The sequence below is a fragment of the Onychostoma macrolepis genome, chromosome 04 (genome assembly GCF_012432095.1).
Source record: "Onychostoma macrolepis isolate SWU-2019 chromosome 04, ASM1243209v1, whole genome shotgun sequence".
Taxonomy (NCBI): Eukaryota; Metazoa; Chordata; class Actinopteri; order Cypriniformes; family Cyprinidae; genus Onychostoma; species Onychostoma macrolepis.
In genome coordinates this window covers 11,537,510-11,560,723 of record NC_081158.1, presented here as the reverse complement: position 1 = coordinate 11,560,723, position 23,214 = coordinate 11,537,510, and the positions used below count along the sequence as shown (strand labels likewise).

The following is a 23,214-nucleotide window of genomic DNA, read 5'->3' as shown; positions in this document are numbered from 1 at the left end:
TTTTCTATGGCAGATGATTCTCTTACAGAAGATTTTGTAGGTGACATTGAAGGTTGGCTAATTTCTGAAAGAAAATGCATTAAAAACTAGGGATGTAACGATTCACTCAACTCACGATTCGATTCGATTTGCGATTTTGATTTCACGATTCGATTCGATTCACGATTCATGATTTTTTTTAAGAAAATTAGATTTAAGACAAATTATAAATTAAATATGTTCTTTTATTATTGCTTGGACAATGCTGCACGTTTCTTTGTGAAATTGAAATATAACACTATAATAATATACTAATATAGCACTTGCATATTATTGCTCTTTTGTTGGTTTTGATTGCTTCTATTGTCCTCATGTGTAAGTCACTTTGGATAAAAGCGTCTGCTAAATAACAAAATGTAAATATAATGTAAATGTAAATAACAACTAAACTGAAATTTTAAAACAAGCCCCAAATCAAATAAATAAGTAACATAAATAAAAGAAATCTCTTCATAAAAACTAAAAAAGGCTTTGTCTGTGCTCTTTCCATTTAAAATTAGAGGCAACCACTGCATTTTAATCATGATCCAAACAAAGATGCTGCATACATGCAGCAGGAGCAGTTTTTAACCTAAATTAGACTGTATAATTTCGAAATTTGAAGCAAAAACAGAATGGTATGACTTCAGTTTTGAGAAATTATACATAGAAACAGCAGACGAGCTGAATGAGACGCAGATTCACTCTCTGCCAGCAGGTGGCGCTTTAAGCGTTTCCTTGGTTTCCGCTGTAAACAAAGCAGCGCTGCACTTATGAACTTTAATATGCATTATGCAGAGGCAAGATGAGAAGAAAAATACCATCTATCTGGCGACAGTGCCCACCACGAGGGAGCCAGCCGTGGACGATGTGAGCGTGGAGTGGAGCTCCGCCCCCTGCACTGAGGATGAGCTGACCATACATCTGGGACTGCTGGACATGGAGAGGGATTTGATTGACTGGAACACTGAACTGGAGATCGAACTGCCCCCTCTCCTCTCTCTGTCACCCCTGCTGGTCCTGTCCAGCCCTCCTTCGTCCTTGGTTCCCTGGCCCACGAAAATGGGCCAGGGAACCAAGCCCATTCAAGACTCTCATTTCGTGTATTCCTCGTCTCCTGGTTCCTGTTAAGTGTGACAGATATATTATGTGCCATAATTATTTCACAATGGTTTTTATCTTAATAAACTGATGATTTGATGCTCATCTTCAGTTGCAAATGGATGGAAATATTCCAGCATTTATTGCTGAATTACTGTGGGCGGAGCTTGACTGATGATACAATTCTTGAACTGAGTTAGTTTACTCAACTCTAAGTAGGTTGACTCGGAGTTAAGCGTATGCACCACGACTATGAAAAGTCATGATCAGCAGAGCGCCGAAATTACGATCCACCATGGTAACATCTCCCGCCAAACGGACATCAGCGCGCACACTTCTGTCAATGCGTAACTTTAATTCTTAATAACTGTTATAATATCAGAGGTGAAAACTGTAAATTATATTCATTTCAATGGTATCCCATGGCCACAAAAAGAAAAGAAAAGGAAAAAGACAGAAAAAAGAAACAAGAACGTGGCAGCAGCTAAAAATGAAGTATAAAAACACAACTCAATCAAGGTAAAGCTTTAAACATGAAAGATTCATGGGTGTGGGTTAAATGACTTTACAAACAATTGACATTAAATATCATTCAATGTCTATTTCAATGCGCTGCAGCTTTTTCCACATAGTCTAACACTCTTTTCACATAATTAAATATTCTCTAATCCAACCTGTTACATTTCTTAATAAGATTAACTACTGACTTGTTGACAGCAAGAAGGCAGAGGGAGAACCTGCACCAGCACCACTGACAGATGAAGAGGAGATGGTCAAGTATTGGAAGATTTCTAAAATAGAATAACTTTTGCTTTTGTATTAGAAAATAAAGATGATAATTTTTTTTATTTAACAGCTGTGGTGGTGGTTACAGCTCGTACTACCCCTCCATCTGGCATCCTTCTATTCCATACAGTAATTAGTTTAATTTTCAGAAGGTGTGATGGTGGAGATATGTGTGTCATCAATGCATCCAACCACACTGGAAATCCCGAAGGAAATTATGATTATTGGGTTACTTTCAGACATCACAGAAAGATGTTATCAAGTGAATGTTATTTATCAGATTAGCCTAATTTAAACTGATTTTTACACCACTGACTTACAGTCCTGAGAAACTTCTCTTTGACGGATTTGTGCCCAGGAAATAATTCTCAGAATGAGTGTGAGAGGGATGCACACTTTCCTTAAAATCTGCATACAGCGGACTTATAATGTGCTCTGCATCTCCGATGTTTTGAAGTGCATTTTTCTTATTTTGCAAATTATCTGCCAATGGGGTAAGAAATTAAAAATATTCTTGTTTCTGTTTGCATTAAGATTATTTTTCTTACCCTATGGCGGACAATTTTACTTGTTTTATGTAATATGCACAGGAAAATCCCCCAGGAAACAAGACTAAATGTAGACCATTTTTCATATATAAAATGGATATTAAGAATTTTTGCATATTTGTACTTGAAATAAGACAAAAATACTCAGTAAGAAAATCAGTTTTGCAGCGTGAATGAACGAAGGTATTTAAACTTCGCTAACACTATAAGAAGAGGGAGGAGACGGAAAGAAACTCCGGGTTTACCAAAGAAAACCTGCTCCCGACCAGGTTAGGTTCACAGAGTAAGTTACCACGGTAACTGACTCTGAGTATAAATTACCTCTCTTTCAGAAACGGGCTTGATTTACCCTGCTTTCTCAGGTTTGACAAACCTCCCATTTTGAAATGGAAAACCCAGAGTTTCCCTCATTTCAGGGTTAACATACTCAGAGTTTTCACTTAACCTCCTTTCTGAAACGGGCCCCTGGGATCGTTTTCACAGCATAATATAAACAATGTAATGTTGTCTACAGATTTTCAACCAACAAATACCCTCAGTATGACACCAGATCTCTTGTAAATTGCCACTTAAAACTCATTTCATTGAAGACATCAGCATAATAAATGAGGTGAAAACAGGAACTATTGACATGAAATAAAGAGTCTTTTCAGCAGCGCTGTTAATATTGATGAGCCTCAGACGATCAACACTCATTCAACAAGATTCAGGTTCATCAGCAGATCTCACTTTATTCTCAGTGTTTGCTTAGAAACACATTATTTGAGTCAGGATATATGATAAAAGCCTAAGTGTTAGACTGTTATTTCTCACAATGTGACATGGATAAAACATCAATAATACAAAAACGCTGTAAATAGCTATACAATAGCCTAACATGTCCATATGAATCTTAATATAGTTTGATTTTTTTAAATATCTACATTAATTGCAACAATTTTACAGTTTGTAAAAACTGACTATGATCATGAAACTTTTAAAAATAAAGAGCACCACTTTTTTGTTTGTTTATTATTAATATTATTATGGAAATATGGAAATTAAGACAAAAACTACCCTTTCCATATTTACAGGCTGCAACGTTGTGTCATTTTCATTGAAATATTTGAGTAATAATTCGCTCGTTTTTCTCTAATCCTCACACACGAAGACTGATCAAATACCATGCGAGTCTCTCATTTTCATTTATGTGAGCAGATCGGCTTTAAATAATTCCTTCCTCTCGCCGCTTCACTCCAGTCCAGCGGGTGGCGCTAAAACACGTCCGTTTGTTTGACAAACACCATTAAACCTCAGAGGAAGAAGTTCAGTTTCACCGCGCTCCTGTTGTTTTGTCGTGATGCTGATTTAATACAAACTGTTAGAAATGTTTCTGTTAATATAAAAATACAGTTTTTGAATCAGGTCAGTAAATCTCTGTAATATTCTCATCCTCACAGTCGTGACTAAGTGTTGAAGCAGGAATATCTGGAGGAGTATCATCTGAACTGAGATCTACTGTGAAGATGGTGTTTGTTAAAGAGGAGAGTGAGGAGAACACGAGTGAACCAGAAACATGGAGAATAAAACACGAGGAACCAGAAACCTGGAGCATAAAACACGAGGAACCAGAAACCAGGAGCATAAAACATGAGGAACCAGAAACCTGGAGCATAAAACACGAGGAACCAGAAACCAGGAGCATAAAACATGAGGAACCAGAAACCTGGAGCATAAAACACGAGGAACCAGAAACCTGGAGCATAAAACACGAGGAACCAGAAACCTGGAGAATAAAACACGAGGAACCAGAAACCTGGAGAATAAAACACGAGGAACCAGAAACCTGGAGAATAAAACACGAGGAACCAGAAACCTGGAGAATAAAACACGAGGAACCAGAAACCTGGAGAATAAAACACGAGGAACCAGAAACCTGCAGAATAAAACACGAGGAACAAGGAGGTTTGTGTTTATTCTTAATTCATCTTTAATGAATGTTTGTGGTACTTAAGCAAAGCTTTAGTCTGCAGATTCTTGTAAAAACAAGACCTGTTTCTAACAGAAATGCATCCGACACTGAGGAATACTCTTTGACTTTATTTTTGTTGAACTCGGAGCGTGTAAGACTGAATTTGTTTTTACGTTAGTAGAAGACAAATTTTAAAGGTGCTGTATGTAGGATTGACACCGAGTGGTTGAAATGGGTATTGCAGTCCAAATTCTAAATATTGGAGACGGTTATTTTCAACATTATGAAGCTGCAGACTCGGAGCCTGCTGCATCCACAGTCCCGCATTCTCAGACCCCTCGTTTTTCGAGACAGCGCCTCCTGCTGTTCGGAAGATCGTATAACACCGTTATCCAACCGCACCCAGATGCCATTGAAAACATTAGAATGCAGTATTACGGTCTCTTTTTATTTAAAGTTATCCAAATAAATATTTGCGTTCCCTGCTTAATGCATGTGGCAAAAAAAATCATTGTGTTCTCAAACTAACTAATTACCCAGTATTTATTTTTTGAGCGTGGGTGTAATTGAAAGGAAATTATTGATGTAAGGGATACACATACAGATTGAACTATCTTCTGAAAAATATTATGTGATATTATATTGCTACAATGTTTGTTTTTGTACAATGTTTCAAATTCCATTTTTTCTTTCAGTTCAACATATAATGGTCTAATTAACATTATACCATGCTAACATTACAAAACCTGTTTTTTGATATTTTGAATGTGAAGCAAAACTCAAATAATAGACAAAACACCAATAATAAACAATTCTGTACTTTATTTAACGATCGCCTTAATCACTGTCATCTTGCTGTAAACAGGAGAAAGCAAAGAAAAAAGGAAGAAAGAATTGTTAGTGACTTTATTTTCGTCTTCAATTGCATTCAAAAAACCTCCTCATTTATAAGTCGCTTTGGATAAAAGCGTCTGCTAAATGAATAAATGTAAAATGTAATGTAAATGCATAAGGTAAAATAATTACTTTCTGGTAGGCAAATGTTGCTTCTTTTCTCATTCTTTTTGCAATCACCCAGTCAAATTCCTCAACTTCACTAAAATAAAAGATGAATGCCATTGTCAAAAATACTGTGTAATAATAAACATTTTTTTGCAAATGCAAATTACAAGCATACCTAGGGTGATAAGTAGGGCCACGAAGGAACACCTCCTCAGCCTCCTGCCAGGATAATGCCTGCAGCTTATTTTCAATTTCAACCATTATTTGCTTGTTCAGTACATTTTCACTGTGGATTCTAATAGTTTTGCAAACATGCTTTTCAATGGCTTTTCACACAACGCTTTTAAATCGAAACAATAGATCCCTTAATGGGGCTATTCACACCAGCGAAAAAGCATTTTTTTTTTTCGTCCTGTCACTCCACGTTGAAACAGGCCGTCCAAACAGATTTGAGCTTAGATAAAAAATAAATAATATAATAATGTATAAATAATAATAATAGTAGTAGAGAAACACTTTTCTACACGTGAAATATGAAAGCAAATATGACATGATTTATAAAGTTAAATTAATCTGTATGTTTTTATGCAGCTCACTGTATTTTTATAACAATAAAGGATGTTTATGACAAGCAGGTATTATTCAGTCTATTATAAAAAATAATGCAATTTATTTTTTAAACTAAGCATGAACACATGTTGCTGTGCACCCCATAAACACAATCAAGCCTTTGAAAAAACCCATTAGACCACCCCTTTAAAGTGGGGTTTGAGCAAAAACATTAATAATTACATACATTTTGAAATGTAGCTTGATGCTGTTTGTACCTCTAGTTATATTTTCAGATGCATTCTTGTAAGCATTATGGATAGTTTGTGTTTCTGATGAAGAACCTAAAGTTATTTATCTTAATTTAATCCTGTATATTGAGCAGCGAACAATACAAAAGCCATATGCAAGATACATAGGCTACATGAGGAAAAAATGCATTGCTGGTCAGCGCCACCTAGTGTGCAGGTGTGATTCCTGATGTGTACTGTTTTGAACCGAATATAAGACTATGTTTTTCTTGGAAATACATCTGAGAAAATGCGGTCATCTTCTATTCAGGGTCTAGTCTTTGACATGTCAATAATACACCCACAACAATAGGTGGCACAAGCTACGCAATATCGCATTCATTATGAATGAACACGATATTGCGTAGCTTGTCAGTGAACTACGGCTCTGTGTATGAAATGCCGCTCCATTTGAAAACAGGTGATGGAGATTTACCACTAATCAAGGAACTGGCTTTACTGACGAGATGCGCATGCATATCGCAAGCGATATATCGCCCAGCCCTAGTTAGTAGCTAAATCAAGGCAGTGATCAAACTTAAAGGGATAGTTGACCCAAAATTAAAAATGTGATGTTTATCTGCTTACCCCCAGGGCATCCAAGATGTAGGTGACTTTGTTTCTTCAGTAGAACACAAACTAGTGTTGGGCGATATGGTCATTTTTCATATCGTCATATCACCAGCCTGTGAGATCGCCGATACACGATATTATCGTGCATCAGTGTGGAAGTTATCAGTCTAAATATCAGTTAAGGTGAAAATCAAAAGTAGATTTATTTTAAAGACCAACAGTTTAACACTAAATATTGGATATAAAAGAACACATTAAAGTTAAAAGTATTTTCAGGTAAGTTCATATTTTTGGAGTAAAGTTAAATTAAATGCATAAATCAGTCATACAGTGCTCCGGACCGTGCACCCCATGAAGAGCCCTGTTTTAGACTGATAACTTATTAACTCCATATTTTTTATAACAACGATGATGAAGAATAAGCATCAATGTTTTTCGTTAATGTGCTGTAAAGAAAACAAAATGCTGGTGACGATGCAGTTTCGTCATGTTCATTCTGTTCAAGAAAAGATGTCTAAAAGATGTCTCTTTTAGCACTCTCGACATGATCTGTAAATAAAGCTTTATCACCCTGCAGTTCAATTTTGATGTGGGCTTCAGGTCATTGCACACAGAGTCCGAAATTTCCATCCAAAATTTTTGCACGTTGAAAAATAAATACACTGCCCTCCAAAGGTTTGGAAACTGTTTTGGACAATATTGGAATGAATCCTTTTTAATTTGCGATTAATTTTGCACTGATAAGGGACAACACAAACTATGAAAATATATTTTATTACATGGACACTGGATACAAGGAAACTCTCTATAAAATGGGCCAAACAAGTCATTTGATTGGCAAGAGCTATTTGTAAACTATCTGACCTAAATTGTGTTCTAATTAGATCATTGTATTCTAAACATAATTGGCAATCAATTGTTGAAGCTATGAAGTTGTGCTGACCCAAAAATCTTTTAACCTGGGCCAAGTTTAAACCAGTAACCAGACATCACAGCTGGCAAAGGGGCATGTAATCAAAGGGGTATGTAATCAAAATGAAAATTATTATTGCTGGTCTTCAATGATAATGTCAAGTTACGTTAATGTATTTGCACCAAAAAATAAGGATTTATGCTGATATTGTCCAAAACCCCACTTTTCTAGGGTGTTTCCAAACTTTTGGAGGGCAGTGTACGACCTCACGTTATGTCATTCATATTCATAAAAAAATTTGGATCAGGTTAGATTTTTTTTTGTGTTTTTTGCATCCGTGGCAAGCATTTTGAGAGGTGTTTTGACAGTTCAGAGCCACCGTACAAGTGAACGCCAAAATCCAGAATGGCAATTGTCAAGTTCATTCACTTCATCTCGCAGCGCAAAGCACACGGAGTTCACATAAATTGGTGGTCTTCTTTTTAATATGTGGCTCTAGTATCGCTAGCAAAGCATCAAACTGAGCCACTAACATCCTGAAGTAAACTTTGAATTGCTCGTGATAATCCCGCTGTTCCTTAATAAGGAGAGGAACTCTCCGTCCTCTCTATATTTTAGAATTGGATGGACCCAATATTTGGATGGATGGAGTCCGTTTTAAAACCTTTCCAATGAGGAGGAGAAGCCTAATCCTCATTTGCGCGTATGTGTGAAGTGCGGTACTGAGGTGAAATAGCGGGGCAATTTTATAAAAATAGTAATAATATAATAATAATATGCCACCTAATAATAATAATAATAATAATAGTTTTATACATTAATAGGAGAATGAGCCTAATATTGTCTTGATTATCGACAAAAACATCTGTTATCAATGACTGCGTTTACATGCGCACGAATATTGCGATTATTTCCAATAATCAGAGTAAGGACTTAATCGCATTATGATGTTTACATGTCAAGAGCAAAGCTCTTACTCCCGTTTACATGCAATTTCCATTATTCTTATTATTCGCTAAGAATTGTGGTTAATTTTTTTACTGCCATTATTCACATACCCCACTGGACAGCACAAATGATGGACTCAGCGAAGAGCAGTGTTGGTGGCTGTTTTAATTTATTTACGTCTAATGCATAATGATTTTGTATGGCTGTATTCCACGCTTTTTCGGCTCCATAGAAATGTGATAGAATTTAACTATATGCTGCCGTCGCGTTCTGCTCGCCGTTTCTGGATGAGGGTAAGGAACAGAGACTGCTGGCAGCTTGTTGTGTTTTCCTCAGAATGCGATGCTTTCTTCCCCTCCATCGTTTCTAATGTCCGTATTATTACAGGTGCATGTCACAAGCGCATGCGCACTTTGGTCAGAGCGGTAATGCTGCGATTAAGGTGTTTACATGCCTGTGTATTTCAATTAAAATCGGTGTACGTGCCACCTATGTTAATACGATTATGCTTGCCGAGATTATGAGCTTAATCGTATTATTTAGATCGAAGTATTGCGTTTACATGAGGTAAAGATTAATCGCAATATCGCCAAAATCTCATCATAATCGCATTAAGAGGGTCCATGTAAACGCACTCATTGATAACTCTTACTATCGTCGATACACGATACTATTGTCTATCGGCACAACCCTAACACAAACAAAGATTTTTAACTCAAACCGTTGCAGTCTGTCAGTTATATAATGGCAGTTAATGGGACTCACGGCTTTGAGAGTCAAAATAACATACACAGACAAAACCAAATGAAACCCTGCAGCTTGTGACAATTCATTGAGGTCTAAAGACATGAAACGATTGGTCTGTGCAAGAAACTGAACTGTATTTCTATTGTTTTTTTTTTTTTACCTCCGATCACCCCCTATTATGTCTAACTGTCCTGAGGGCCTTCACAACAGCTAGCGCATGACACGTCGTCATCTTGCTTTACGGCGGATTGCAGACTTATAAGTGCATTACCACTAGGGCTGAACGATTTTGGAAAATAATCTAATTGCAATTTTTTTTTTTTAACCAATATTGCAATTTAATATGCAATTTTTTAAAAAGCTTTTTATATTCTGTATTATTCAACAAAGACAAGCAATAATTCATTGTATAGTATAACCAACACGATATTAGATAGATTAAACATAAATGTTCTCTTCTGTAGGTCAGGCCTATATGTTATGATGAAATTAGATGATGCATGAATTGATATGAATGATACTTTTATTTAACAACTACAATCACAGTAGTATATTGACTGATTTGTTGAACTTCCAACTTGCTTTACCACACTCCGTATTTAGGTCATTCAAAATCACTGTAATAAACATATGTAAACATGTGGATTGCACTTTTTAAACGCTGTCTGTTAACTTTAGACAGACTTTAAATAAATAATTAAGGAAAACTTTTATATATATATATATATATATATATCCTTATTATATAGCCTATATTATCATAAGGTCGAAGTCTTCCACGTGCCATTTTGAAGTAGCCTACGTTCATACTGTATATACGCTTTCAAACATTTCCACGTGTAGCGTGCCAGGTTTTCACAACAAAACCTGGCCAATTGCTACTCAAAACTAGCACAAACGTGTTTTGAGGGGTGTCCAATGGTAAAATCTAATTCCGGGGGGTAAAATACACATTTTTTGAAGGGGTTTCCCTGGTAAGCGTCGCATTTCAGGGGCTAAATATCAAGTTTTGGAGGAAAACTGCTGTAGCGTGCCAACTTGATGCTTCCTCTGGTGTGTTCGACTTGAAGCAGCGCTGCTTAGATCGATCGTTATGTGTCAGAGGACCGCGAGAGCTATAAGAGAGCGGACGTCTCCTTATGCTTTCTCTCGCCGTACTTTGATGCGATACATCGATCACTCTTCAAGTTGCAAATGCAATTAATCGTTCAGTCCTTATTACCACCACCTATCTCTCAAATGGACCAATGACACTCTACTTACAATCTCAATCCTTTCATGTGATGGGAGTAGATGGGAGATCTAAATATAACGCTATATTTAACACTTTTCATGATGGCTGTAAGTAACAGAGTGTACAATTCAGAGACTGCAATCATCATTTATTTCTATGTAAGAACATTATACAATAATAATAATAATAAATGCAGGTCATGACCCCTTTAAATTATTTAATTTGAAGTGCTAATACCTGCAGATTCCCTGTAGATAGCAGTAACATCACGCGCATTTGTATTACGTTCAACCTATAGATGAGTAGTGTTTCTTTACGAAGTGACATCGCCAACTACTGGCCTGTCAGCATAATGCAGTGTTTTTAGTCGTTTTCATGGATCTGTGTGAACGGGGACAGTTTTGACATCTGTACACAATAGGGCTAAAATGAGTTGTCTACATTATTGACAACACCGACACTAACAAATTGTTGACAAGTATTTTTGTTGTTGAGTATTCGTTTAATCTCATACAGCGCTTCAGAGCAAACGCAGCCAAACCTCAAGCTGCTGAACGGCGTTTGGATGAATATGTAAATAGGGCTGCACGATAAGTCACGTGCGATATATGCGATATATTCATGCGCATCTTGTCTGTAAAGCCGGTTCTGTAGTGAGCAGTAAATCTCCATCACGTGCGTGCTTTCACATGGAGCGGCATTTGCTACACAGAGCCATAGTTCACTGACAAGCTGTTTTTGTTGTGTTTATTTCATTATTGAGGGGAAAGCGCACAGCATATATTTACATACAGGGCTGCACGATAAGTCACATGCGATTTATATGCAATATATTCATGTGAATCTTGTCAGTAAAGCTGGTTCTGTAACAAGCGGTAAATCTGCACAAAACCACGTTCATAATCACGCAATTATGAATCATCCAGAACTTGTAATGATTTTTTTTTACAAACGTCTGCACTAGAGGATCATAATTTTAATATCTGGTTTTGTTGGGTGTCTGGGCACTGTGGAATAAAAGGCAATGAGGAAGCCGTTTCTGCTGAAAAAGCAGCATTATTGGTGGATCTGAAAATTTGTGCTGTACCTCCTATGGATTTAAAACCAATAATTTCTTCTCATGTTAAAGCTGCAGTTCGTAACTATTTTTTTGGTTAAAAATGATCAAAAATCAATATTTGAGCAAGTACATAACCAGCCAGTGTTCAAAACTATTGCCTTACTTTAGCCCGATTCCCAACGGTAAGCTTATAATAATGTTTTCTAATTTGAGTGGTATGGGTAGGTTTTCGTGGGAAATTCAAGCATGGCACTGTCATTACGTCATGTCTGTAAACATATGAAACATGTGAATGAAATTAAATTATATTCCATTTTTAAATGTGCTTCTGATTACAGATAGCCTGGGATTACACAAGATTTGTATTTTAAAGAAAACCAGTTGGAAGGCTTTTTGGGTTAAAATAATTTCTTAATATGAAATTCGAATGGTATGACAAGACTGTACAGAAATTGAAATCTACACGCTAATACATACTATACTCATAGTCACGCAATGCTGATGTATAATAATTTGCATGGTTTGATGTGATATGAGCTAAGCGATCGATAGATTTAATCACCATATGGTAGTGCGATTAATAGTAATGCTGTTTTCCCTCAGTTGGTCAGAACAAACGTGGCAGACTTGTTACTTGTTCAGATGACAATATCCGGTGAAAATTCTTATTTGGGTCAGATATTCCAAGACATAGGCTAGAATCTGTGATTGCGAAGTACAGTAAATACGCACACCGGTGCGGTGACTGACTGCCACACATACTCCTCAAAACATTAGATTCATCCATGCTGGAGCTGTGCCGGAACACAACCCCATGCAAACAAGATGAGCAGCTTGCAATTCCAGGTTTTCAAACAGAGATGGCAAAACTTAGGGACTGCAGCTTTAATAACATGGCAAACAGAGTGGGATCTATATACAATGATTAAACTCCATGAAATTAGTCCCAATGTTGGAAAAAAACAAAAACAATTTCTAACCGATGGGACCAGATTGTTTATACCTGCTGTAGAATTGGTCATTCCAGGATGACACGCAAGTTTTTAATACTAGGGGAAGATCCTCCAACATGTTCTTTCTGCCGAATGCCTTTATCCATTAAGCTTGTTTTATTGGATTGTGCTGGTCTCAACTTATTGAGGATTTTTTTTTCTCTTTTGAAGAGAGTTTTAACAGAGTTAAGCCAAATACAGTTTTGGAGTTTTAGCAAAAATAAATTTTAAAAACTCACTGTGAAAGTTTCTCACTGTGAAAATAGCCACAGAAGCTGGAATGGCATTAAACACAATCAAACAAACAAACTTGTAAAGTCTACAAGCGTGGACAAAAATACCACTGCACAGTTAAAGTAAATCCATTATGGCTGAAATAAAATGATTGACTGCAGCATTAAATTTATATCAGCATTAAATTTATATCTGTGTTTTTACAGTGTAGCGCATTATAACCAATCTCACATGAGTCTGTTGAGCTTATGAATGCAATGGCCAATCAGAGGCGCTCAGATGAGGCATCACTAAAACTGACAGGCTGCCTGAATTCAGCTCGCGAATTCTCCCATAAACAAGTGCAAATGTAAGTAGTGTTGTCACGGTACCAAAATTTCAGTATTCGGTACCGATACCAGTGAAAATCCACGGTTCTCGGTACCACATGCTTATTAAAAAACACACTATTTTTAATAATAAAGTCAAACAAAAATAAAATGTACAAAAATCAATGCCATTCTTTATACTTATTTAAATTGTGTCTCAAGTTTTTCCGCAAGTAATAAAAGTATGAAAAACAGTAAAGTTTCACCCAAATTTAATTTGTCTTTTAATTAATGAAATTTAAACACATTTTATTTTTTTGGTAAATAAAGGGGATTTATTGAAATATTGAGGAATATTGTGATTATTTCTTTAAAAATAAATATAATTTTTTTTCATTTTTTTGACGGGTTGCCGTGAATACCTTTAAATTTATGTGTGTAGCTATACGATATGACGCTGGTTTTACTCAAATGAAATGGTAAAATGCTTGTGAAGTGACTATCAGAGCAGTACTGGAGATGTTGTTTATGTATATGTCTTCATTGAGACGGCAGATGCTGAAATCACCGCGAGTGTCAGGCGCGCTTCAGTGCGTGTAGTTAAAAACGCGTCTCTGCCATTCATTCATTCACACACACAGAGACTCACAGAACATGCGGGATTCACATCTGAATCGACTTTTGCGGCTTAATATTTACAGATACTAGTCCGTGTCGCGATTTTGTTTTAAGTGTAATGACCTACTTTTGATTAATTCATCCAAACTTTGACAAATTCCGTGACATTCCGTGCTAAACTGTAAATTCCGTTTTTATAACTGGATTCCGAGATTCCGTCCGCGTTTTCTGCATCATGGAAATGATAGGGCCGTATGCGTCAAGAACCGGGTTGACCGGGTACTCTGTACCACCGCTGCTTAAAAAAACCTGGTACCGTGACGTTTTCATTTTTTTTAGTACCGAAGTACCGGGTCTTTTGACAATACTAGCTGTAAGCAAGCGATTCATTCATCAAACAGTGTATAGACCGCTTTATTGATTACATGGGGAGGTTTTTTTTTTTTTTTTAAATGCGTAATCTTGCACTAGACTGAAATCAGTCATAATGTTCTTAGACAATATAAATGTCCTTTGCTTGCTTTCTCTGTATAATTTATTCGCTGTTTGAATAACTGTGGAAGGTACAGGTAATTCATTTCTTCATCTGTGAACATGATTTGTGAATTCCATACATCTCTTTATAGTGAAAACCATATTTATGTCTATGCTGAAAACGACATCTCCCATCATTCCACCCGTCTACACAGCGTTATCAAGCTTCGCCTTTGTTATTGTTTTGAACATGCGACCTCTAGCGGCAAAAACTTACATATTGTGCCTTTAAACATGAAAAACCAGAGTCACTTTCAGTTACAACTTGTTTTTCTGTTTTGATTATCATAACTCGATAAGATATTTTAAAAGAGATTATGTTGTGAATAAAATAGTTTACCCAAAAATAAAATGTCTTATCACCAAGGATGCATCAGTCAGATAGCCTACTCTGTATCGGTATCGGCTCCGAAACTAGTGTTGTCTGCCGGATCGAGTATTGGTCAGACGAGACCGATCCAAATCCGATATTGTGCATATACTATTCTGTGTTATTGTTAAGCCCCACGAAAGGCACAAAAACGTTATGAAGCACCATAAAGTTTTCTTTATTCTTTATTTTAAAAGGGACAATTCACATTAATTGACCAAGTAAACAAGTCTACTATGTGAATGTGCCAGATTCAGCCATTCAGGCTAATTTTCATCTGCAGTCCCTGGCAGGTTGATGGTAAAAACAAAAGTCCACAAGTACACAGAAAACATGTATTCTGGCAAACATAGTCACAAACCAAAGAGAAAAAAATTAAATTAACCAAATACACATACAAAACAAGAAATCACTACTTTAAATTATGAAGACATGTTTGATTATCCAATAACCACCCTTTTATCGATTCGGAGAAAGAGCCAAGAGATGTAATATTTCTTATTTCTATGGGTATAGTATTCCTTTTATGTACTGCTCTATAAAAAATACTGAGTGCCCAAAAGCACTTCTTCTATGTGTTATTATACAGTCCCCTCTAGTAGTGGCTCTAGTAAATTAATGAGAATTTTGCCTTATAAATTTGTGGACAATTCCATGCAAAAGTCATCCTTAACATGAAAAAATAAAGTTTTTAACCAAAAGAATAAAACCCTGTTTAACTTGTGCATTTAGGTCTGTATTTTACTGCATCAACTTGCTTTAATATAAATTTGAAGGAAATCGCTGTTTATCCACCACATATGAGGGGTTGTTTTCAATGTTTCATATGTTTTCAAATTAGAGATTAAAGACTGCCCATTTTTAATTTATGACAACAGTAAGTATTTTGTAGAAAGATGGAGGCCTGTCTGAAAAGTAAATAAACTCACTTTGCCTAAACAGCAATGCTTTTTGGATTTATGAGGTCAGGATGCTTCAGTGCTGTGTCATGTCCATAACATTTTAAAGATTAAGTTTATATCATATAGTGATTATTAATGCAATTAACTTTAAACTTCAGACAGAACAGACAGGTTGTCGATGAGTGAGAGCAGAATAAGGATGGAGCAAAGGATGTGAGTGTCCTTGAAGGATGTTCAACACTGTTTTGTTTATATTTTGCTTGGCTTATAATCTTAAATGACAGATGTCGTATTTATTTATTTTTCTCTGCAACACTTTTCTTACTTTAACAGAAAAAATTTCAAACGAATTTTGATAAGATTTATAAAAATTGTTAATAGGCTATTTTTGTACAACCTACACTTTTTTTTCTCTCTCTGGGGCACTTTTTCCTATTGTGTTGTAAATGTTAAACAAATTGTATCCTGACAATAATAAAAATAGACTAAGAAATATGATTTTTGTACATTTTTGTTTTCTCTGTGATACTTTTTCCTACTTTGTTAAATTTAATGTTAGACGAATTTTGTGTCTTAAGAAAATTAATATAAATTCAAGTCAAAGTTAATAAATTCAAGACTCTTGACAAGTCCCGTGCATTCTTACGGGATAAATGACCATATAAGGAGTTCCACCCTCATTTACGTCATGAAGAGCCACAATCGGAAAAAAACCTCAGAAACTTGTACGAACCCGGAAGTAAGATTTTCGACACCGAAATACTGTATTATACATCCAAATTATTTTTTGAAACTTTGTCCATGCTTAGGATGAGAATCCAACTCTTTAACAGTGTAAACAACTCTGAATGCCTGAAACAGCATTGTGTGCGCACCCCCTTTAATCATTCGAATAATCGTTAGATTAATCGATGATCAAAATAATCATTTGTTGCAGCCCTAGTACACAAATGTTTTTCTTTTCCCAAATGTCCCAATTGATTCTTATTTATTCCTTTTAGGCCTGATGAAAGTGAAAGAAGGACAAGATCTGAATGAGGAGGAGAAGAAACATCAGTGTCAGAAAGATCATGATGTCAATGCTGGAGAAAAATCAGTGAGTTGCAGCATTCAAATAACAGACGTCAAAAGGCCTTTCAGCTGCTCTCAGTGTGGGAAGTCTTTCACACGTAAAGAAAACCTTAAGAATCACATGAGAATTCATACTGGAATAAAGCCTTTTACCTGCTCTCAGTGTGGAAAGAGTTTTACAACGAAAAGGCAACTTAAGGTTCATTTGCATATTCACTCTCAGAAAAACCTTTCAGCTGCTCTCAGTGTGGAAACTCTTTCAGATATAAACAAAACCTTAAGAATCACATGTTAATTCATGCTGGAATAAAGCCTTTTACCTGCTCTCAGTGTGGAAAGAGTTTTACAACGAAAAGGCAACTTAAGGACCATTTGCATATTCACTCTCCAGAAAACCCTTTCAGCTGCTCTCAGTGTGGAAAGTCTTTCACATGTAAAGGAAGCCTTGAGAATCATATGTTAATTCATGCTGGAATAAAGCCTTTTACCTGCTCTCAGTGTGGAAAGAGTTTTACAAAGAAAAGTCAACTTAAGGATCATTTACATATTCACTCTCCAGAAAACCCTTTCAGCTGCTCTCAGTGTGGAAAGTCTTTCACATGTAAAGCAAGACTTAAGAATCACATGTTAATTCATGCTGGAATAAAGCCTTTTACCTGCTCTCAGTGTGGAAAGAGTTTTACAACGAAAAGGCAACTTAAGGATCATTTGCATATTCACTCTCCAGAAAAGCCTTTCAGCTGCTCTCAGTGTGGAAAGTCTTTCACATGTAAAGGAAGCCTTGAGAATCATATGTTAATTCATGCTGGAATAAAGCCTTTTACCTGCTCTCAGTGTGGAAAGAGTTTTACAAAGAAAAGTCAACTTAAGGATCATTTACATATTCACTCTCCAGAAAACCCTTTCAGCTGCTCTCAGTGTGGAAAGTCTTTCACATGTAAAGCAAGACTTGAGAATCACATGTTAATTCATGCTGGAATAAAGCCTTTTACCTGCTCTCAGTGTGGAAAGAGTTTTACAACGAAAAGGCAACTTAAGGACCATTTACATATTCACTCTCCAGAAAACCCTTTCAGCTGCTCTCAGTGTGGAAAGTCTTTCACATGTAAAGGAAGCCTTGAGAATCACATGTTAATTCATGCTGGAATAAAGCCTTTTACCTGCTCTCAGTGTGGAAAGAGTTTTACAAAGAAAAGTCAACTTAAGGATCATTTACATATTCACTCTCCAGAAAACCCTTTCAGCTGCTCTCAGTGTGGAAAGTCTTTCACATGTAAAGCAAGACTTGAGAATCACATGTTAATTCATACTGGAATAAAGCCTTTCAGCTGCTCTGAGTGTGGAAAGAGTTTCACACGTAAAACAGACCTTGAGAATCACATGTTAATTCATACTGGAATAAAGCCTTTCAGCTGCTCTCAGTGTGGAAAGAGTTTCACATGTAAAACTAACCTTAAGAATCACATGTTAATTCATGCTGGAATAAAGCCTTTTACCTGCTCTCAGTGTGGAAAGAGTTTTACAAAGAAAAGGCAACTTAAGGATCATTTGCATATTCACTCTCCAGAAAAGCCTTTCAGCTGCTCTCAGTGTGGAAACACTTTCACACGTAAAACAAACCTTAAGCAGCACATGTTAATTCATGCTGGAATAAAGTCTTTCAGCTGCTCTGAGTGTGGAAAGTGTTTTACACGGAAAGGACAACTTAATGTTCATTTGGTAACTCACTCTTCAGAAAGTCTTTCACACGTAAAGGATACCTTGAGACTCGCATGTTAATTCATAGTGAGGTAAAGCCTTTCGGCTGATCTCAGTGTGGATAGTTTACATTTACATTAATATTTATTCATTTAGCAGAAGCTTTTATCCAGTTCATCTCAAATAGGCAAACAGACACAGTGCTTGTAATACCAAGTTTCAGGCATTGTTCAAATAAATATGAGCTAGACAGGGAAAGATTAAAGGAAAGAGAAAAGGCTTCTTTTTTTTTTTTTAAATAGTGACAAAAAAAGATGTTCACACTACAAGCGACGCAATGACAAAGCAACACAATCCTATTAATTTCAATTGAGAGCCAGCCATTTCCGGTGACACGAGTGACAGTGACCCGGATGGAAACAGGATGTAGGCGTGTCCAGTTTTTACAATGGAGGAAATGTTAGTAGAGCTATGACAACAATACTCCTGCATTTATGATGTTTCCTCAAGGGACTACTACAACAGAGTGAACAAAGTTCAGATAAAAACATATTTTAACTTAAGTTCTCTTTGGAGTATTGATAGTCCATACTGTCCTCTTCATGCAATCCAGGTATGTGTTCACTGTCAGGATTTTGTTCATTTTTGGCCTTTTCTGATGACAAGACGGCCAGAGTTTAAAAAAAAAAAAAAAAAAAAAAACAGCATTAGGTAGCCATTGTTTGTTTACACTCGCAGTACCTTCTGTCAGTCGATAGTCCTTCCTTCTTGAAGACCGCATGCACATTGTTTAAGACGGCAAGCAATGAAGGGTCAGGTAGCTATTTGTAGTCTGAATTTTGCATCCGATGACCCCTTAAAAAAAAAAAAAAAAACATGTCACTTTACAAGTAGTTTGAACATAAATGTGTGTTGGAAGTGTGTGTACACATCCATCCTATAATGATAAAAATCCACCCAGTGTTTTTTTTTTTAAATCCCCTTTTTCAGATCAGGCCGTTCTAAGATTCCTGTCAGAATAACGTAGTTCCGCACAGGCCGCTCCCATGATAGTTGATTGACAAGGCCGTCTTACCTTTAGACCTGCCTTGAATGAGCTGTCATCAATCCGTTATTGTGTCGACTCCGGTGCAGGGGAAGACCTGAATGGCTTTAAGATTAAGAGATTGATGTTTTTTTTGTTGGATGTAATAATGAATATAGCAGTCGTCATTTACTTCCGACATCTGAGCGGATTAACGCTACTTTCATTTTTGAAGGGAATGTGCCAATCCCGATCTACATAAATACATCTATTTTCGCGTGAATCATTCATGATCCAGCTTCATCTACAGAAGTGAGTATAAGGTTTTTTTATGAATCCTTGCAAATCGCCTTTCCTGATATGTGATAGTTAGCAAGTTTCGCGGCTGAAGTTTACCATCTGCTTGTCACCCCACGAAAGAGAGGGGTGGGATCAGCAGAGCTCATTTGCATTTAAAGCAACTTGGACTAGAATGGCTTGATGAAAAACAGAACTGATTTTGGCAGTGTAAAGATGGTGTTTTTTACACTACCATTGAGAAATTTTAACCAAAATTTATTACAGGCTTTTCATTAAGACCCTAAAGAATCATATTAACTTGTGGAAAATGGGCATCCGATGACCCCTTTAAGAGTCAAAATAACATAATTTGATTGACTCATTACACTTTGTTTTAAGAGACCCTTTAGCCTCCCCCCCCCCTCCCCCACACAAACACACATTAAGACATTTTCTTTATATAGGCCATAATTAAGCAGTTATAATGTATCTGCTATATGCATGTGTTGCATGTATGTTCCCCTATTATGTTAACCTAGTCACAACCCTTTACTTGTATTAGTTAGACTTTAAACGCCTATATTCAAGTGTATGAGTGTATTTCTGCTTTAATATCTTCTAGAGGTTTCTTTCTTATCAATTTGATGATCTTTTTATTCCTCAAACAATGATGTACACTATGTGATCGTGAAATGCATCATACAGTTTTTATTATGCTTTGAAGTAAAACTGCACCAACTCTCCAGACCAGCAATAAAAATGCAAATGGACAATAAACGGAGACAAAGAAAGTTTCTCCCCCTAAAAATTCATGCATCTGATTGGCAACTCCACCCAAAAGGTGGGTGCGGCTATGAACTATCAAAAGTCTCTTCTTTTTGGGTCTGACACACTCCAAAACTCTCCTCTTGAGTTTAACCTTCTGGCAGTTTTACCTTCAAGTAATTTTGTGGACTCGCTGTGAACTTTCCTATCTTCAGAAGAACCAGAGGAAAATTTTCAGCTCACTCCTAAAGAAATCATCAAGAGCCTCTTGTCTACTGCATCAGGACTCTTATTCAGCAACAAAAACAATGCAAGTAACCGTTTACAACTATTTAGATGCGTGTTTAAGTTTGAACCCCTTTGAAGGTGAATTTTGATTCTCTGATGATTCTCATTTAGGTTGTGGTTAATTGATGTGAAATACTGCCATTCTTTTGCTCTTCCTTACATTCCTTCATTCTATATGTATTTTGCTTAATTTAGTTGTATGTTAGCTATAGTCCCATTTATTAAATCCCTTATATTCACGATTGATTGTCTCTGTGTCCTGTTCATGATTCGAAGTCACTGAATGTTGCTCCTTGCTACATGCTAAACTACTGCTAGCACTGTATAAGTAGGAAGGCTATTGTTCCTTGGCCAGGAAAATAATCTTTCCTAGAATTGATAAATAATTATATTGTCTGCTCAGTGGACGGACAGATCAAATAATTGTAATATCGATTCTGCTACAGTTAATTCTAAGATCTAATCTAAATATTTATTATTAATTATAACCAGTTATAATTAATTATAAATTTTCCCCTTTTGAGCTAATTTACTACAGCAGGTTCAATGAAATGGTGCTCACCTCACATTATCAGTCCATCATGCACTGATAACTCATCATGGATTAAGAAGAATGATGACAGCTGGATCGACATCCTTCCTGTTGTGTGTCCATCCCTTCAGTATTTGCGTTCAAAGCAAACACAGCTCAGGACAGGATTCAGAAGCTGTTGTGAAGTCCTCCATGGACAGTGTAGGTGATCCTGGGATGACTGCTGAGACCATTTCAGGTTTCTGAATGTCCTCAACCATTACTGGTAAGGGTGTTCTTGATAAGCAATCTTGCAGCCGAGTTCTGAGCTCCAGGGCGGTACACACAGCAGCTGGGCTGAACACCTCTCCACTCTCATTCCAGCATGTCCAATTCCTTTCGTACCCAGCAACATGGTTAATGCTTTTTAGTCCATTCACAGTAAAAAGTGATGCCCCCACTTGATGTCAAGTGATTTCTCAATTTTTCTACGGTTTACACACAGGCTAATGACTCTTTCTCCACTGTGGAGTATTTTCTTTCAGCCGCAGTGAGTGTTTTGGCACCATCTGCATGGAGTTGTCAAATCCTTGCGAAGTCCATAGTTGGATGCATCAGTTTGTCACAACAGTTGGAAGAGCAGGAACTGGGCTCTCCACCAGCTCTGCTTTCACTCAATTAAAACATTTGTCGCTTCTGCAGTCCTTTCAAACAAATCACATTTCTCACAAGACCACGCAGTGGCTCCACTTACATTTAGACATTTAGGAGATGCTTTTTTCCAAAGCGACTTACAAATGAGAACAATGGTAGCAATCAAAATCAACAAAAGAGCAATGATACGTAAGTGCTATAACAAGTCTCAGTTAGCTTAATGCAGTACATGTAGCAAGGAATATTTAAGTTATATAATAAATAAAAACAACAGTGTTACGTTCCACGGTTATTGTTATAATACTGTTGAATTCTGTGTGCTGTGGTGTGCTTTTTTTCTCCCTTTCTGTGTGTTACCTGCTGCTCAACCAGGTGCTGAGGAGAGAGATGTGATCGCTCGCACCTTCAGCTCGTTACTGTGCAGAGGCTGCAAACTCAAATGTAATTCAACATGCCTGCCACATTAAGCTCGTCTTCCTGGAGTGTTGTTCCTCTTGCCTGCTCTGGGGTGTATTCCAGAAAGCAGGTTATGTGACATACCCGGGTATGTTTGAGGATAAGCGAGTGGATAACCTCAGCTTTCGGGTTCCAAAATCGGAGATAACTTTCAGGGTATGTAAGTAGGGCTGGGCGATAATTCGGTAACGATTATTATCGCGATATACTTTTTCCTCAATTAAACGATATGAAGAGGTCGATAAATGTTCGATATAATGTTTATGCGCCAAAAGCGGAGCGAAACAGCGCGCCTCATTTGAATTGCGCAACACGGACTGTTTATCCACTTGGATTAAAGTCAAACTGCGCGAGCTCCCTAGAGAAGATGCGTTTACTCACGGATGAGACGGTCACGCAAGCAGTAAACAGCGCTGTGAGATCGAAGCGATTGCATTCAGCAATGAACACACATTATTCTGTGATTTAAACTAGTTTAAATTAGAACAAAACAGGAGAAACACTGTGTGCAACAAGTCTACACATCACCATCATTTACCATGAATTTACTTTAGTAACACTCACTGCACCATGGTATTGTGGCAGAAATGTGGGATATTCACATTGAATTTTATTACAGGAATAATGGTGTAAAATTACAGTATGTATTTGTGATTAAGCTATAGTGTGCATTATACTGAATGTTTTTAGACTACTGTTTTTCATGCAGGCTACCTAAAAACCATATAGTTATATTTTTTTACCATGGTATTGAGGTGTTATATGTGCGGTTTTAACTGTGTTCATCATG

The 23,214-nt window shown here is 36.7% G+C and overlaps 1 protein-coding gene across 4 annotated transcripts; it reads left to right on the top strand.

Moving 5' to 3' along the window:
- The first annotated feature begins 3,614 nt into the window (after window positions 1–3,614).
- Window positions 3,615–21,039, top strand: LOC131539382 (gastrula zinc finger protein XlCGF57.1-like). 4 transcript variants are annotated; one of them, XM_058773948.1, is made up of 3 exons: window positions 3,615–3,715; window positions 3,893–4,397; window positions 16,680–21,039. In XM_058773948.1, exon 3 carries the CDS (start codon window positions 17,038–17,040, stop codon window positions 18,526–18,528), a length of 1,491 nt encoding a protein of 496 aa, XP_058629931.1. In that variant the 5' UTR covers window positions 3,615–3,715; window positions 3,893–4,397; window positions 16,680–17,037; the 3' UTR covers window positions 18,529–21,039. The 4 variants fall into 4 exon arrangements, with proteins under 4 accessions (XP_058629931.1, XP_058629930.1, XP_058629932.1 ...); XM_058773947.1 differs by having other exon boundaries at window positions 3,697–3,812; XM_058773949.1 differs by having other exon boundaries at window positions 3,705–3,757.
- Window positions 21,040–23,214: the final 2,175 nt, after the last annotated feature.

Excerpts from the sequence above, each read along its gene's own strand:
- LOC131539382 (XM_058773948.1), top strand. The coding sequence starts at position 17,038 with ATGTTAATTCATGCTGGAATAAAGCCTTTTACCTGCTCTCAGTGTGGA.